Source organism: Gopherus flavomarginatus, chromosome 5 (assembly GCF_025201925.1).
Source record: "Gopherus flavomarginatus isolate rGopFla2 chromosome 5, rGopFla2.mat.asm, whole genome shotgun sequence".
Lineage (NCBI taxonomy): Eukaryota > Metazoa > Chordata > Testudines > Testudinidae > Gopherus > Gopherus flavomarginatus.
The window spans coordinates 43,486,107-43,504,774 of record NC_066621.1 but is presented as its reverse complement, the minus strand read 5'-3'; the positions used below and the strand labels follow the sequence as shown (position 1 = coordinate 43,504,774).

Here is an 18,668-nt window from a genome sequence, read left to right as displayed (position 1 = left end):
AATATAAATGCCTCCTGTTTTGCATGCATTCAGAACAGACATTTGTATCCTCAACTGTAATTTTGTTTCTATGCTCTTTCCAAATGTAAGGACTTTCCCCTCCCCACTTCCAATAATATAATTACACCTTAGTGAATCTCTTTTATAGATACTGAAACATTACATTGCCTCTAACTAGTTTCCTTGTTAGGATGGAATACAGGGGGATGTGTTTCCAGTTACAGTAATTACCTTAATTTTGTGGGAACATAAGATTGCTGTGTAATCGGCTATTACTAATGCAATTACTCTAACAAAAATGGCTCACAAAGAGATAGTGCCAGGGTTACTCCTACATCAGCACAGATTGTAGTAATTTAATACTGAGTCAAATTTGTCTCTGAAGTGGATAATACTGAATGCCAAATATCCACATTATAATTAAGATTTATGAAAGCATTATTTTGTGGTATGCTCATTGGACTGTTTGTTTGGTTTTGCAAGTTCCCTACACGCCTCTTCCTGGGCCTAATATCTAAATATTATTACTATTATTTGTATTACAGTAGTGCTTGGAGGCCCAAACCAAGACTGGGGCCCTGTTGTGCTAGGCACATACATATATAAGGGTATGTCTACACTGGTAGAGTTACAGCACCGGCAGTTACAGCGCTGCTCAGAGAGCATTGAAGGGAAACTGTTGTTGTGTGTTCACACTGTCAGGTGCCTGCACAATAGCATGTTCACACTTATGGCACCTGCATCGGTATTCGGAGTGGTGCACTCTAGGCAGCTATCCCACAGAGCATCACTTCCTCTTCTGCCACTAAGAGCTGTAGGAAGGCGGAGGGGGTCATGGGCATCCTTGGTCCTTCCCAATGCCCTGTGATGCATTGCTTCGCATCCCAGCAATCCCTGTGCTTCCATCTGCATTTGGGGCCATCTTTCAATGGCTTGTGTACTGCCTCTTCGGTCTGTAGGAATAGATGACTGTTGACCAATATGCTGCTCGCTCTTATTAACATGTCACTAGTGGCAATGGAGTTACTCCTTAAACTACAAAAGCAAGACAAGTTCAACATTGATTTCACCCTGTGTAGTAGCTACAACAATAGATTGCTTGTGACATTCATGAAGGTGCTGACCACAGTGGAATGCCGCTTTTGGGCTCAGGAAACAAGCACTGAGTGGTGGAATCACATCATCATTCACTTCTGGGATGATGAGCAGTAGCTGCAGAACTTTCATATGAGGAAAGCCACATTCATGGGACTGTGTGATGAGCTTGCCACAGCGCTGTGGCACAAAGACACGAGAATGAGAGCTGCCCTGTCATTGGAGAAGCATGTGGCAATTGAACTGTGGAAGCTGGTTACTCCAAACTGCTACCAATTGGGATTTCTGGAGTACCTGCTACATTTTAGCATCTTATGGAGAAAGTTGTGGGAGACATGAATTTACTGCAAGTGTTAGTTTATTTGGATGACCTGATTGTATTTGGAAGAACTTTGGAGGAGCATGAAGGAAGACTTCTTAAAGTTCTAGATCGGTTGGAAGCCTATGGGTTGAAGCTTTCAATAGACAAATGCCAGTTCTGCAGAATCTCTATGAAGTACATGGGTCACATTGTGTCTCAAGAGGGTGTGAGTACTGATCCTGACAAAATAGATGTTCTCACCCCATGACCACGTCCAACTAATTACAGAGAACTCAAGGCCTTTCTTAGATTTAGTGGCTACTACTGCAGATTTGTAAAGAAATATGCTACCATTGTAAAACTCCTGAATGATCTTACGTGGGGGTACCAGTCCAGTAAGAACAAATCTAAAAACAAATCCAGCAAGAACAATAAGGGGAGGTCGCCAAAGGATCCCGAGCAGAGACATTAAGGCCCCTTAGAACCACTTGGACCATGGTGGGATGAGAGATGTGAAAGGGGTATTAGTGATGGTAGAGCAGCCAGCTGAAGGAGAGCCGTGTGAGTCGTTGAGAGCCAGAGACCCATGAGTCTTCATGGGTGTGTTGCAGAAGCTCTAGGTCTGTCCCCTGAAAGCATGCCATCTGCCTCAGTGAATTATATTGTGTTGGACCAATCTCCGTTGCCCATGCTCAATGCAGCTGACTGGCAAGAAGCCCCGCTGCAAGATATTAAAATTTGTGATACACTACTTGCCAAAAGGGAGGGACAAAGTCCCACTGTGATTATCCCACTTAACCCTGAGAGTAAACTACTATTGAAAGAATGGGACAAACTAAAACTGATTCAGTGAGTGCTGCATCCTATTACCACTGGCCCTTTACAACAACAATGAATGCAACTAGTGCTACCAAAAGAGTACAGAGCCCTGGCCATGAGGGCACTGCATGATGACTTTGGACATTTAGGAATGGAGAGAACCCCAGAACTTATTTGTAGTATGTTCTATTGGCCCAGGATGGCAGAAGATGTTCATAGGAAATGTGAGACGTGCACTCAGTGTGTTCAATGGAAAACTCTGCCCACTAGAGCTAAATATCTGAAGAATATCACCAGCAGCAAACTTTTGGAGCTGGTATGCATTGACTTCTTGTCTTTAGAAGTGGACAAGAGGGATGTCAGGAATATTTTAGTAGTTACTGACCATTTTACACAGTATGCACAGGCATCCCCCACATGTGACCAGAGGGCCACCACCGTCGCTCGAGTGCTGTGGGAGAAATATTTTTCAGTGTATGGGTTCCCAGCTCAGATACACTCTGACCAAGGGCAGGACTTTGAGAGTCACCTTCGGAAGGAGGTGCTGAGGATAACAGGAATTAAAAAGTCTAGGACAACGCCTTATCACCTGCAAGGTCATCCTCAGCCAGAGAGGTTTAATCAAAGTCCGTTAGATATGTTGGGGACTTTATGGTCAGAGCAGAAGGCAACCTGGAGCCAGCATGTTGTGTTTTTGGTGCACGCCTACAACGCCACAAAGAACGATGCTACTAGAGTCACCCATATCTCTTGAGGTTTGGGCGAGAACCAAGATTACCCATAGATTTGTGCTTTGGCATATCAGGATGTAGACAGCTATGAGACTCATCAGCAAGAGGTATCCCAATTAAAAGAAAAAATGTGGGATGCTTATTGCTTAGCTAATCTGCAGCTCGGAAAAACTCAGACTGTAACAAGCATCGGTATGCTACTAGCATGTGTTCACAGGAGCTCGAGCTGGGGGATAGAGTTCTGCTGCAAAATTTGTGTATTGCTGACAAACACAAGGTAGCCAACAGATAGAAAGCAGTACCTTACTTGGTGGTGGAAAAACTGGGAGATCTGCCAGTCTACAAAGTGGGGCCAGGGCAAATAAAGACAGTACATAGAAACCTTTTACTTTCTGTGGGGGAGTTGGTAGGTACCCCTTACGAAGTGGATCACAACATGGCAACTGGGCAAAACAAATATGCTAGACCAAAGCCATCATCCAACATGGACAGTGGGCCCCCTGTGGCTATCATACCCTTAATCAGCACATCTGAGAGTGAGTCTGAGGAGGAAGACACTACCATGGTGTATCCAAGAATGGAGACGAGATTTGGTCTCGATCAGCTGAACCAAGGGAAAGCACCACTTCTTCAGCCCTAAACTCCAAGTATTTAGGCCCATTGCTAACACACCTGTGCCACCAATGAGACCGCCCTATGATGACACATCTAGGTTATTGGACAGTGGAGATATACAGGTGGAAGGTGTCCTGGATGCCTTGGACCTTCCACTACTAGAATCAGAGATGCAAAGGCCTATGCCAGTAGCAGAGAGATCCTCAAAAGAACCCGCATCATCCCTTGTCCAAGAAGATGCCCCCCTTTCCCTGCCCCTGCAATTCCCACTCTCAATAGGTGGAACAGGGTTATAAGGCCAGTAAGCCAGTTAACTCATGATGAACCTGCGGTGGTTAGTGAAGAACCAATACACTTAGTTCACAGGCTGGTGGAAGCCATAGTGGGTTTCCTGAGGCCCTTTGGGCGAAACTAATGAATTTGGTATAATATGGAATGTGATTTGTCAGGACGACAAATTCTCGACTGTGGGGAGGATGTAAGCAGAGTCTGAATGAGCTCTCCCCTGACATCTAGTGGTGAGATGTGTGGAAAAAGACTTCAGCAGCTGATCTCATTTTTATGGACACACCCACCCTGCCTAGGTGCTCAGCATGATCACTTGCGGCTAATGTTGGATCCCCAGTCTTATTGTTATTGGGGCAGGAGTAATAAAGGTTGTTATCCTTGTTGTGTTAACCGAGGGCAACAGAACTGCACCTGGCATATCCCAATAGAGGGACTCATCCTCAACTGAACAGCACTTGCTAGGCAGGGGACATGGGTTCCAATGAGTTGAGAGAGGCTAGAGTACAGGTACTTGGTGGTGTAGGCCCTGTTTAAGGGCTCTAGACACCATTTGACCCTTTCTTTCCCCATTGTCAAATAAAAGAGCTAATTTAGTTTCAATTAAGAGTCATTACATGCTGCAGAGCTACTTTGGGACAGTATCTCTATTGTAAGAGACTGCCCATTGTTCACCAGTAGTGAGGCTCCCCCACTAACAGCTGAAATTACTGAGAGCTGTGTTAAGTGGGGGGCCCTGAAGACATCTTGGTGAGTGGTCAGCTGGGCAACTGGTGGAGAGGCGTAGCAAGTGGCCAGCAGGGCAGCTGGCAAAGAGGCGTAGCAAGTGGCCAGCAGGGCAGCTGGTGGAGAGGCACAGCAAGCAGCCAGCAGGGAGGCTGGTGGCACAGGCCAGAGCAGAACCCTGCAGAGAGGCGTGGCAATTGGCCATTGGGGTGAGGACCGAGTGCCCGAGCAGTGGAGTGTGTAAGGTGCCTCCTTAACCTCCCTCACCCCGAGCCAGAAAGATTAATAAGGCCGCACAAGAAAGGTATGGCAGAACTGGGAATTGAACCCAGGTTTCCTGAGTTCAGTACCTCCAGTTCAGTGCCTTAGTCATAAGACTATCACTCTCCAATGTAAAATACTGTCTAATACAGATTTAGCCTGCATTCTAATTAGTGCCATTCTTAATCCCACTAATCATTCAGAAGAACAGAGTTTATTTTACTGAAAAAGGCAGCAACTAGGCCTAGTGTAATTTAAGGAAATTAAACTGAACATTCCACAGCATAAAAAGAAACTCCATCAGATCAACATCTATATGAGGGAGACAGAGAGAGGAACTAAATAAAAGACATTCAGAGTTCTAAAAATAAATTATGTGCAGGATCATGAATAAATGATTCAGCAAATACACTTAAATTATGATGCTATGAACATTTAAACAGTAAATTATAATGTTCTTTTCAAATGTATTTTAAAGTTCAGAGCAGAGAAAGGTAAGGTCTCCCACCTCTGTTAATTTTGTGAGGAGTGGACTGAACACAGTGTTTGTCATAGGAATACATTGTGTCTAGATATTTGTGCGGTTTTTGTGAAAATGAGGTTTCAGCATTTATTTGAAACACATGATATTCAATGTTAAATACCAAAATGCATTGAGAAGTCTGCTTAACTTGCTGAATAAGGAAAGTCTGCAGACAGGAACACAGACATTATAGTAACAGAAATTGTCAGACCAGGCCAAAGGTTCAACTAGTCTGGTACTTTTCTCTGCAGTTGCCAACACTATAAGTTTCAGAAGAAAGTGTAAAATCCCCATGTTTTTGAAGCTTAATAATAAACAAACAAACAAACAACAACAACGGTGCAATACTATAACATAGAGAGAATCCCTTCATGTCCTCAGCTGACCAGCTTATGAAATTAAGTATATTAATTAGTGTAGTTTTCATTTTGCTAGTATAATTGCTGATATTTCAAAACTCTAAATAGCTGCACATTTTAAATATTTGCATGATTTGATAAAACTAATTTCCCCTTTGATTAGCCAATTTAAATGCTTTATATCTAAATAAAATAGGTGAAATTTTGTTCTCAGATTCACCAGTGTAAATCCATTGGAGTCAGTAGGGTTACACTGATGTATGTGAGAAGAGAATTAGGCTCAATATACAGTATCTGTATACAGATTGATAAAGGATGGATTGGAACTCTGCTGTGCAATACTGAACTGAAATATCCTACTAGTGCAGTGCAATTGGATAAGATGCAAAAACAGGCATCCTGAGAAAGTCTTATTGAAGAATTTTTGCTTCAGAGATTTTGTCTACATGGTGTAGCAATGCCCACTAAAGGGGTGTGAAATTTAAAGAGCACCAACATGCTATGTACTAACTGGCCTCTCTAGACCATGGTAGCCCACACTAAATGCTCCCTAGTGCATGTTCCTGTAGTGCTGCTGAATCAGTAACTATGTTAACGCGCAGTAGGGAACATTGGGTGTACACCAGCAGCAGGGGTGAAAGTAACTTAAACGACTTACCAGTACTCCGGAGTCCTTAGGAGGGGGCGTAGCCTCTACTGGAAGAGGCAGGGCCTTTAAATCTCCCGGACTTTAAATCACCATCGGAGGGGGCTCCCGGCTGCCGCCGCTACCCCCAGACCGTGACTCCACTGCAGTACTGGCAGCTGGGAGCCCCTGGCCCTTTAAATCACCACCAGAGCTCCGCCGCCACTACCCCAGGGCTCCAGCAGTGGGGCTTGAGTGGCGATTTAAAGGGCCCCAGAGGGTAGTGGCAGTGGGAGCCATGGGCACTTTAAATCGCCACCCGAGCCCCGCTGCCAGAGCCCCGGGGTAGGAGCAGCAGCAGCTGAGGGCTCCGGGGACGATTTAAAGGGCCTGGGGCGGTAGCTGCAGCAGGTGCCCCAGGCCCTTTAAATCACCGCCTGAGCCCTGCTATCACTTCCCCAGGGGTCCAGAAGCAGGACTCTAGGGACGATTTAAAGGGTCCGGGACTCCGACAGCCACTACCGGCCCAGGCCCTTTAAATCACTTCCGGAGACCTGAGGGCGTGGCGGTGGGGCTCCGGTGGCTATTTTAAGGGCCAGGGCAGTAGTGGCTGCCAGAGTCCCTGGCCCTTAAAATCGCCACTCAAGCCCTGCCGCCTCTTCTCCAGGGCTCCGGCAGCAGGGCTCTGGCATCAATTTTAATTGCCGCCAGGGGAAGCGGATCTGCCCCGGCACAGGACACCGGCTCTTGCTGGTACACTATACCAGGGCGTACCGGCTTACTTTCACCTCTGACCAGCAGGGTCTACGTGGGCCAGTTAGTGTGCAGCATGCAGTGTGCTTTAGGATTCACAACCCTCTCGCATGCATTATCAAGCTGTGCAGACAAACCCTGGGATAAATTAAGCTATTAAGACGTTAATTTCAAACATTGATTCTAGAAATTGCTCAAAACACAGAATGCTGTAGCATGTAAATTACCTCTAAGCAGTATAAGCTACTGATGTTCAAAAATAAGTTCTGAAGCGTACACTACCTCTTATGTTTTATTTGGTTTTTTATCCATATGGTTCACAACAAAGTTCTATTAAATAAAAACAATGACATTGGAAAGAAGATTTAGGCTGCCATCCAGCAAAGCACTTAACTTGCCTAATTTTATTCACCTGAACAGTCCTTGTAGAAGGCGATGGGATTACCCAGGTGATTAAATTTAAGCCCATATTTAAATACTTTGCTGGACCAGGGACATAGTGGAAGAATACTATGAGAAACAGGAAAAAACAAATGAAATAAAAACATTGCTCTGTGACATCAAACTCCAGTACAGAGCAGTGTGGAAGAGTTTTTAAAACATTAGTATTTGTGATAACATATAAAACTTGGAAATAAATTGATTAAATATTTATTGTGTGAATAAAGATGGACCTAAGTGAGAATTCAGAAATGTGAACACCTTCAAAATACAGTTATCTGCAGGTAGATTGAATATTGACAGGTACAGTATATATGGACCAAAACCAAATATTCACAAAACTCCCACAAAAATGGGCAGTGACTGTTTAATCCTTTTTAAAGTAGTGCAGCTCTATTCATTGTAATTTGAAGAGCAGGTGTTGAGACAGGTCTAGAGAAAACTTTGAGGCCCTACTTTACAGCTGCGCCTCCATCCAATCTCCATTTCTGCAGGTGTTTTTGGGCAGCTGTAGTGAACTGCACAAATAAATATCAATCATTCACATCTAACTATTGGATTTGTGGGAGCAAAATTGCAACTGCAAAAATGAAGGCCATATCTAAAAATCTTGGTTTTAATATTTAATTTTTTCCCCAAACTGGAAAAGTGGAGAAAATACCAAAAGATGTATATTACAAATTGTAAAGTAGCTCTCTACTCTTCTGATTTTACTAAGTGCTTTCATAGTACTAAAAGGGCCTAATACTAAATCAGGCCTCTTTTGGAGCCTAATCCTAAAATTATTGATTTATATACCTTATTTAGGTAAACTCCTATCAAAGCCATGTAAATTATTTGGATTTCAATGGCAGTTTTGTTTGGGTAAAGACTTCAGAATTTGGCCAAAAGCAATGATGTTATTTTATGGAAAATCCTTTAACATAAATAAAATATTCTAGGTGACTCTTTAAATGTTTCGGTCCTGATTCTGATCTCACTTAAACCACTGTAATTCAGAATCAACTGAGTTAAAATCAATGAAGTTAAATCAGTGTGAGATCAAAATCAAGCCACTGAGTAATAACAGTACTCAGAATATAGTGATGCTCAATAAAGTGAACACTCATTAGTTTCAGAATACATTGTACATTACTCAACTGTCAGCCCTTTGGACTTAAATTCTAAATGCAGAATCTGTGACAAGCATCTCCCAAACTCTTCCAAGATCATTTGTTCTGCTAGACAAACAGAGTAAGTTTCTTTTTCTGCCTCTTCAGCTTGTGCCAGGAGACAAGCACATGTTGCTTCAACCACTTCCCAGGATATACATGTAGTAGGTTGCCTGTCAGGAAAAAAAAAACCAATATAAAATATTTGAATAATAAACAATCAATATGCGAAAGACAAATTACGCTCTACTAAACTTACTGAAACTGAAAATACATAGAGCTGAGTCACAGTAGTTGCACTGTTTCTGGATAGCATATTCTTGTGGGACATCTTACTCCTCTACTTGTAACAGCTCCAGAAGCCAACAAGCTGCTTCTGAATCCTCCTAATTAATCATAGAATCATAGAATATCAGGGTTGGAAGGAACCTTAGGAAGTCATGTAGTCCAACCCCCTGCTCAAAGCAGGACCAATTCCCAGCTAAATCATCTATTCACACTAAGGGATAAGTGCATCCAAGTGCTGCACACGTAGTACAAGTTGGGAACGATGGTGCAATGAATTTCTTTCCTCTTTTGTAAGAAACAGATTCCCATCTTTGCAGTCAAGGAAGATGGTCTATCATTTAAGAGGCCTAGTCAGGCACCATGGTATATGTTGCAGGAAGCAACACACATTAGCTGGAAACATATTCTGCTAATTTTTAAGGAAAAGGCAGTGAGTGTCCCCTCCTGGCACACTAAGCCATCTTGCTTCAAGTCAACAGGATGACTCTTGTAACCACCATATGGTTGCCATCATTCCACTCCCCCTGCAGCATGACTCAAGCAAGTAAGGGCAGGACCTAGTACTAACTAACTAATTAACCAACCTCACAAGCATATGCACAAACAGCAAGCCTACAAAAACTATTTAAATTAATCAAAATAAGTCACCAGTCAGTTCTTAAAACAGAATTAATAATACAATTAAAAAAAATTATACATGAAGGTTAAAAAACAAAAAGCAGTGGCTGAGGCAGTGAAAAATTCATCTTGCATAGAAACTTCTGAGCCTGATGCAAAGTCAATTGAAGTCAATGGAGAGACTCCTATAGATTTCAGTGGGCTTTGGATCCTTATTAATTTTTATTATGTTTATTAGGATGGTCCCTAGGATTGGCCCTATTGGGCTGGGCATTGTTAAGAGTAGCAGACAGTTCCTGCTCCACATAGCTTACAATCTATATCGTCAAGACAAACAACAGGGGAGAGGGGTATAACATACAAGCAGGGTGAACAATGTGATCACCTGCAAACATTCTGTAAATGCCATTTTAAAAAAAAAATTCTTTGGCCACAATTTTGTTAAAAGGGGATTAGCTAAATCAAAAGACAAATGAAGGGAGAAGGATGCTGAAAGTGAGTGGGACAGGGGAGGAGAGAAGGGGGGCAGGATCAGGTCCTCAATCATCAAAAAATAATTGCAGTTCGGTAAGTAAGTGTAATATTTATAAACCTTAAGCTATGCATAGTGTATTCCTAAATAGTTTGTCTTAAATGATCTTTCTAATCCTATCAATCCAAAATTAATGTGTGGATCTACAGATATCTGTTATAAAAACCATTAGTCAATATTAGTCACTATTTTTAGATAACCCTAGTTAGTGACGAGCACTTCAGAAAAATCTAAAATAGCTGGACAGATAGATGGACTTGATTTTGTTAATGCCAAATCACCTGTCTCTTCTAGATTTTGGTAACATTTCAAATGTTGATGTTGAAACAAGGATGTTTTCTTCATTATTTCTAATCTCCGTGTAGTTGGGCATGTTCATTAGTGTTTTTCGGTCTGGGCTTTCTTCATAATTTTTGCAGCCAATGCATTTGCAAATAGAGGAACACATAATTTTTGCCTGGAAAACAACAAACACCAAAATCATAAATTGCTAAACATATATGAGTATCCCTTGGAGCTGTGCTACCATAGACTCACTCTGGCTGTTCCAGTCCTGGAGACTCCCGGGGGGAGACTAGAGAAAAGTAAATAGAGCAAGGGGCTATTATCAGCTTTTCCAAGTATTCTCTCTGGGGCCACAGAGGGGAATGACTGGAATGTGTATGCCTCCGACCCTGCACACGGCCCACCCACTCCTTCCCTCTAGCCTGCCTAGTCTCCTTCAGCTCCTCGAGCATGGACTCCAGACATGTGGAGGACTTTGCTGGATCAGATGGGAGGGCAATGTCACAGAAGCAACTGAGCCACCATTCCACATGGACAGGAAAAATCTGCACTTGGGTCCTGATCCAAAAGTCCAATGAAGCCAATGGGAAACTTTCCTCTGCCTTCAAATACTTTTGGATCAGGTGTGGGGCAAGTCCCTTAAGGAGCCACACAATAACTGAGAACTAGTGGAGCAAAGTTGTGCTTTGCTCCTCGCAACACAGCCTTTCCCCATCCCCTACACTGGAGCAAGGAGTGCAGTTGGCATAGGAGCTGGCTGAGAGCTCCTCCACCCCCATGGGGAAATTCTTAGCTGGTGAGCCACAGCCAGATCAGGGAAAAGAATCTATCCCCTAAGTTGAATAAGATTTAGAATGAACAATCTGGGGGGGGGGGAATATTTATTTTTAGTGTCTAATATTATTTATGCAGAAACAGCTGGATCAGAACATATCCATTTCTATTAAAAACATGATTAATGCTAGGAAAGTTCACTTGACTAACCTCAAAGCACTCACAATAATTCTTAAGGCACCCTGAGCGCTTGCAATTACATCCTTTGTTGTGGCGAGGTTTAATATCCCCCAGTTTCCCTTTCCCAATCTTTGGCAGGAAAGCTTCTGGGTTTCTATCAAGACAAGCCTAAAACAAAAAACATTGGCATGTGAGACATTCACAGAAATTTTCTTTATGTAAAATACAAGATCAACTGTGCTTATGAAAGAAAAAGTACTTATCTGTAATTCGTATTCTCTAGGGTCTGTGCAATAGACCCACACCTCTGAGTCTGGATATCTAGTGTAAAGTAAGTGGGAATTCTTATAACTCAAAATTCTGAGCTGACAGGGTTCCATCAAAGATACCATGTGCTCTCTCTCTTATGGCAAACTCTAGTGACTCCTACTCTCTCTGGCTCACTTAGCGATTAGTCTGATACACAACACATTATTCTTAAATAATCTTAATATAACATGGCTCAATCATGAAATGCTAAAGCTCACTCTGTGCAAACTGAAGTCACTGTCACCAGAAATATAACATTCCATGTAAGAAACTTGAAGTCACTGGTATTTATCTGAGGAGGTTTCATCAGATTTATAAATATCATACGAAGGGCCTGATCTAAAGCCCTTTTGTTAAAGACAATGGGAGTCTTTCAGTTGACTTCAGTGGGTTTTCAATCAGGCCTTAAGATTTCATGACACTAAGGACTTCTAAAAGGCAGGCTTTAAATGTAACAAGCCCCTCATGAATCTGAGGAAAAGGGACTGCAGACAAACTGGTCTGACTTCAGCATGGTGATACGCAAAACTGAAACAGGAACCAACTGTACTCTCCCAAATATACTCTCCAAGATGCAATCTGAAGTAGCAAGGATGACTTCAGGCACCTGCTTGGAGAGTCCAAATCTCTCCAGCTTTACCATCCAAAGTGCCATACTGACACAGAAAGAAGTCCAAGGGTATGATGCAATGAAGTGTCATGGCTTTGTGTGATCAGATGTGACAAAACTCTCAGTCTGATGAGATCAGCATCAGCTACTACCACTATTCACAGTGCTTAGAACCATATTGGGGAATTCCTGACAGTTGCACTCTAGGAGCACAAACCAAGTAATACAGAGTTATTACAAAGCACCTAGCTTTGGAGAAAGTTTTTTTATTGTGTTAAAAATTTTACAGAAATTAGCTAGATAATATAATTTTGTAGTAACAGCTGAGATATACTATATTGCTTCTTGCATAGCAATTAGCCCTCTATTTTTCACTCTTTTATTCCATTCAAAGATTAATCAACGGCTCCATATATGGAGGTAACCTTCCTTCCAAGAGAGCAGGTTCAACGTGGCTGCCATTAAAGAGGCTTTACATTACTGCACGAGTCATACAGAAACAGTAACAAAAGGGCCCTGCGAGATGCCTACTCCTCTCAGCCGTTGTGGTCTGTCAGACTGGATAGCAACTTGGATATCAGTTTCTTCTGTTTGATTTTGAGACATTACACATTTTTTCTTCCAAGTGAAAACCTTTTCTTAAATTAAATTCTGATATGCTTCACTTCCTTCCAATTTTTTTGAGGACATACATCACAGTTCAGCTAAAATAGTACCGATTACGGTCCAAAAGGATCAAAAGTCCTATGAAGTGAATGAAAATTCTTAACTGCAATGACTTTTTTTTATTTAAAAACAATATACAGACTATACTCCACTTACTCTATCTAGGTTTTAAATCAGATTATTTTTAAATTACAGACTTTTTGAAGCCAAACCAAAAACAAACAGAAACACTTGTATATTTTTTCCTGTCTGAACTAGATAAATATTGTTCTTTTATTACCTTAATAGCTTTAAACCGCTCAGTTTCATGAAGTGGATTGTTGTAACAATTATTACAGTTGCAGTTGTTGCAAAAATCATCACTGGCAAAGCAGTCACAATATCTGTGATTAACAAAGCAAATATATATAAAAATTAACTATTTTTCATCATTCTCCTGTTTCAAGAAAGAATTTCTGGTAACCAAACAAGAAACATATACGTCTCACACATATACTGTATCTGATACTTACTTCTCTCTCACACATTTTATAATCTATGCCAAAAACATAATGACATAATGAAATTGTATCAGCATCTGTATCTCTCTCTATATATACAGTATACACATGGAGAGGAGTGAGCCTCAAGTATACAGAGGTTGATACAATTTCATAATGGTTTTGCCACATATTATAATCAATATTATTTAGTTTCAAGTTTTATTCTTCAAAACTCTGGACCGCATGTAGTCATGTACACCTCTGGGCTAGATCCACAGGCGGTGTAAACAGGCCTAGCTACAATAACCACAATGGGGTTACACTAATTTACGTCCACTAAGGCAGAGTTTCTCAAACAGGGGTCGCCGCTTGTGTAGAGAAAGCCTCTGGCAGGCCGGGCCGGTGTGTTTACCTGCTCCGTCCGCAGGTCCGGCTGATCGCGACTCCCACTGGACGCGGATTGCTGCTCCGGGCCAATGGGAGCTGCTAGAAGCGGCAGCCGGTAAGTCCCTCGGCCCATGCCACTTCCAGCGGCTCCCATTGGCCCAGAGCAGTGATCCACATCCAGTGGGAGCTGCGATTGGCTGGATCTGTGGATGGGGCAGGTACACACACCGGCCCGGCCCGCCAGGGGCTTTCCCTACACAAGCAGCAACCCCTGTTTGAGAAACCCTGCACTAAGGATCTGACCCTCTCTGGTTTTAACACAACATACTAGTTGTGTATATTGGGACATGCATGTATTCTATTTCGTGTTTTCTAAGTTTTGCCTTTTCCAAAATAAACTTAGCTCATATTTCATGATAAATGCTAGTTGGTTAGTTACTTACAATTTCAAACACTGAGATTTGGTACAGTTACATGGTTTTTTAGACTTTGTATCCCATGAACTAAGAGGCAATCTATAAAGATTAAAAAAGAATAAAAGATATTAGATGATATTTTAATGTAAAAACTTATGAAAATTAATTACGATTATTTTTCCCAAACCACAAATACTGACTTTTTAGCATCAGGTATCAATATTATTTAAAGATTATTTGCAAATACAGTATAATTAAGAAAGATTCATTAGCTATAGAATTATATGGTGAATTCCCCATAGTTAGATTTAGAGTCATCAGCATATAGATTAACTTTTAAAACTTACACATTTTATTCTTTCAGGTCCCCATAGTTGAAATAACTGACTCCAAGTGATGCCTAGCATGCACTATGCTTGTAACATCTCATCGACTATGGAGTCTGCTGGAACACACAGCAGGCCTATGGGATGGGTTAGGAGACGTCAGAAAAACAGATTTTTTTAAAGCGTATTATGTAGGTTTTCTCAGTTTTTTTTAATCTAGCATGAAATAAAGGAATGCCAAATTCTTGAAATATTTCAGAGCTGAAAGAAAGGAAAGAACCCCAAATGTCACTGGGACTATGGAAAGGTGATGGGGAGAGAGGAGAATCTGGTTTTTATTGAAGTTTTCAGCTGGGGTTTTACTGGAGTTAAGAGTTTGGGATAAATCTGCAGCACTACAGAGAGTTTTGCATAGAGTTTGGAGTGCAGAAGGGAGAAGATATATGTATTGATCCAAAAAAATCCCAAACTAAAACAAGGTTTGTTTCATGGCTTTTGTAAGGGGAAATCATGCCTCACCTATTAGAATTCTTTGAGTGGGTCAACAAATATACGAACAAGGGTGCTCTAGTGGATATAGCATACTTGGACTTTCAGAAAGCCTTTGACAAAGTTCCTCACCAAAGGCTCTTAAGTAAAGTAAGCCATATGGGATAAGAGGGAAGGTCCTCTCATGGATCAGTAACTGATTAAAAGACAGGAAACAAAGGATAGGAATTAATGGTCAGTTTTAAGAAGGAAGAGAGGTAAATAGTGATCACCAAGGGATCTGTACTGGATCCAGTGTTGTTCAACATATTCATAAATGATCTGGAAAAAGTAGTAATTTTGCAGATGGTACAAAATTACTCAAGATACTTAAGTCCAAAGCAGACTCCCAAAAGTTATAAAGGGATCTCATAAAACTGGATGACTGGGCATCAAAATGGCAGATGAAATTCAATGTTGATAAATGCAAAGCAATCCACATTAGAAAACATAAGCCCAACTATATATGCAAAATGATAAGTTCTAAATTAGCTGTTACCACTCAAGAAAGAGATCTTGGAGTCTCTGTGGATAATTCTCTGAAAACATCCACTCAATGTGCAGCGGCAGTCAAAAAAGCAAACAGAATGCTGGGAATCAATGGGACCCCAATGCAGCATTGGAACGTATGACAAACTGTGGTTGAATTTAAGTGCCCTAAACATTGCAGCACAGAGGAAGCCACCATTTGCAGGTTGCAGCTGTGGTGTTCTGTCCCTTTAATTGTTTGAACATACCCCGCCCCCCACCCCAGTGCAAAGACTCACTTCTGTGTTAGTTTCAGTTTTCCTGCTGAACAATAAACCTACCATCACAGCAGTCACCTGTGCTTTTATCAGCTCCCTCTGTGTCTATCTCCTTCTGTGCTGGGTTCAAATAGAACATATTAGTGATAAGGAATTTTTATCTCATGAGTGTCCAGTGCTCCCTTTGCCTGAAGAAGACAATCATCATCACCATCATCATCTTCAGGAAAAAAGTTCATCTAGACTCAGAGGCACAAAGTGACAAACTGCTGCTTTTTGCTGCTGGGACTGTGAGAGCCAGCTAGCTAGAGAGGGAGAAGTAGGCAAATAAAATTGAACAACAGATAAAGGGTTCTGCAATTACTGCCGGTGTTGTGCAAACAAAGCAGTGAGGGAGAAGCAAGCAGAGAGGGAGCCCAAGCGCAATCACAGGAAGAATTCTGCATTCTGCAGTGTAGACACAGCCAGAAGAGGCAGATTAAGTGCAGCTCGTGTATAGTAAAATGGAAAAAAAAGTTTCACTGTGGGAAAGAAGACCTTCAGGAAATGTGAAGTCCAACAGGAGAGTAGAGAAATGGCAACTCTTGTGGGCAAAGTTAGTTAGTCTGATGAAAACCAGAAATCATGGGTAGTGTACCCTGAACGTTTTGAGCAATTTCTTGCTTGCAACTCCATTTCAGACATGCAAAGGCATATAGACTGCTGTGTGACCTACTTCTCCAACTGTGCCCTGAACTGCCACGTCTGCCACAATTTCTGCAGCGATGCAGGAACATTTTTTCCTACCCCGCTGATGAAGCAGAATAATATTGATTCCATCAGTGACATCAGGGAAGTGGAGATTTGGAAGCACAATTTGTTGCTGTTCTCAAGATGATGTCAGAACACTGTCAGTTCCAACAAACATTAAGTGATGCCCTACATGACCAGTTTGTCTATGGAATATGCAATGACCAGATCTGGAAAAAGTTACTGACTGTATCAGCCCTTACACATTCAAGAAGGCTGTTGAGATAGCAATTGTCATGAAGACTGCAGAGAATAATTTGCAGAAATTTAATGTGAATCAAGAAGTTCCCCTCCTGCATTGGCGAGACAGAGGACCACGGGAACTTAAGGAACTTCTGTGTAGCTGTTATGCATAAACCACATGTGCTGAGAAGGAATGCTGGGCATGCCAGCTTATCTTCTGGAAGTGCAAAAAGAAAGGACACATTGCTGTGACCTGTCACAAAGTTCAATTACCAGCAACACAGAGTAGCCATACATCTAAGAAGACACCTATGGAGACTGAACCTAAGAAAGGACAGAAGTTGGGAATTCATCATATGGAAAAAGACAAGAGTTCTAGTGAGACTGATCAAGACCTAGCACTACATCTGTTATCAGAAGCTGGAGTAAGAGATGCTATCTTGGTCACATTCTTGATCAAGGGAGTTTCTTCAAGAATGCAGCTTGATACTGGAGCTGCCATCTCACTGAGTTCTGCATCTACCTATCACCAGATGTTGTCACAAGGTCCTCTGGAACAGTGGTTCTCAATCAGAGATCTGGGGCCCCTGGGGGGTCATGAGCAGGTTTCAGAGGGTCCGCCAAAATAAAACAGAGAGCAGGCTGGCATTAGACTCACTCGGGTCTGCGGCTGAAGCTGAAGCCTGAGCCCCACTGCCCAGATTGAAGCTGAAACCCAAGTAATTTAGCTTTGCAGGGCCCCCTGTGGTGTGGGGCAATTGCCCTGCTTGCTACGCCCTAATGCTGGACCTAGCTTTTAATTTACTGGATATGCAGAAAAACAACTGTTGTGGCACAGGTGAGCCATGGAGATTTTATAGTATGAAAGAAAAAGGCTGAGAACCCCTGCTTTGGAAGACACCTCCATGGTTTTGAAGACTTATACTGGAGAAAAGTTAGTCCCCAAAGGGATACTCCAGGTGAAAAAGACGGTTACTCACCTTTGTAACTGTTGTTCTTTGAGATGTGTTGCTCATATCCATTCCAATTAGGTGTGCACGCACCGCGTGCACGTTCATCGGAAGATTTTTACTCTAGCAACACCCGGCGGGTCGGCTGGGTGCCCCCCGGTGTGGCGCCGCTACGGCACCGAATATATACCCCTGCCGACCTGTCCGCTCCTCAGTTCCTTCTTGCCGGCTACTCCGACAGTGGGGAAGGAGGGCGGGTTTTGGAATGGATATGAGCAACAAATCTCGAAGAACAACAGTTACAAAGGCGAGTAACCGTCTTTTCTTCTTCGAGTGCTTGCTCATATCCATTCCAATTAGGTGAATCCCAAGCTTTACCTAGGCAATGGGGTCGGAGTGAGAAACTGTAGAATGCAAAACTGCTAAGTCGAAGGCTACATCGTCTCTGGATTGTTGCACCAGGGCACAGTGGGAAGTAAAGGTGTGTACTGAAGACCACGTAGCTGCTCGACATATCTCCTGAATAGGTACTCGAGCTAAGAAGGTGGCCGACAAGGCCTGGGCCCTGGTAGAATGTGCGGTAATATGACCCGGAGAGGTATGAGCTAGCTCGTAGCAAGTGCAGATGCACGCAGTTACCCAGGATGAACTCCTCTGAGAAGAGATGGGCTGACCTTTCATCCGGTCCACCACTGCAACAAAGAGTTGAGGCGTTTTGCGGAAGGGCCTCGTATGGTTAATATAGAAGGCGAGCGCCCTATGGACGTTGAGTGAATGTAACTGCTGCTCCCTAGAGATGTATGAGGTTTGGGAAAGAAGACCGGTAGGAATATGTCCTGGTTGAGATGAAAGGCCGAGATTACTTTAGGGAGGAATGCCGGATGTGGGTGCAGCTGCACCTTGTCCTTGTGGAA

General features: G+C 42.4%; 1 protein-coding gene across 1 annotated transcript in view; it reads right to left on the bottom strand.

Annotated features, from left to right (window-relative positions):
* Window positions 1-8,665: 8,665 nt before the first annotated feature.
* Window positions 8,666-18,668, bottom strand: part of LOC127051040 (tesmin-like) — a 39,419-nt gene continuing 29,416 nt past the window's right edge. Inside the window, exons 9-13 of the mRNA XM_050952867.1 lie at window positions 14,260-14,331; window positions 13,228-13,330; window positions 11,393-11,530; window positions 10,405-10,580; window positions 8,666-8,858 (exon numbers count right to left, since the gene is read on the bottom strand). Of these exons, the coding sequence (XP_050808824.1) occupies window positions 8,666-8,858; window positions 10,405-10,580; window positions 11,393-11,530; window positions 13,228-13,330; window positions 14,260-14,331 (682 nt within the window). The remainder of the gene's footprint in view (window positions 8,859-10,404; window positions 10,581-11,392; window positions 11,531-13,227; window positions 13,331-14,259; window positions 14,332-18,668) is intronic.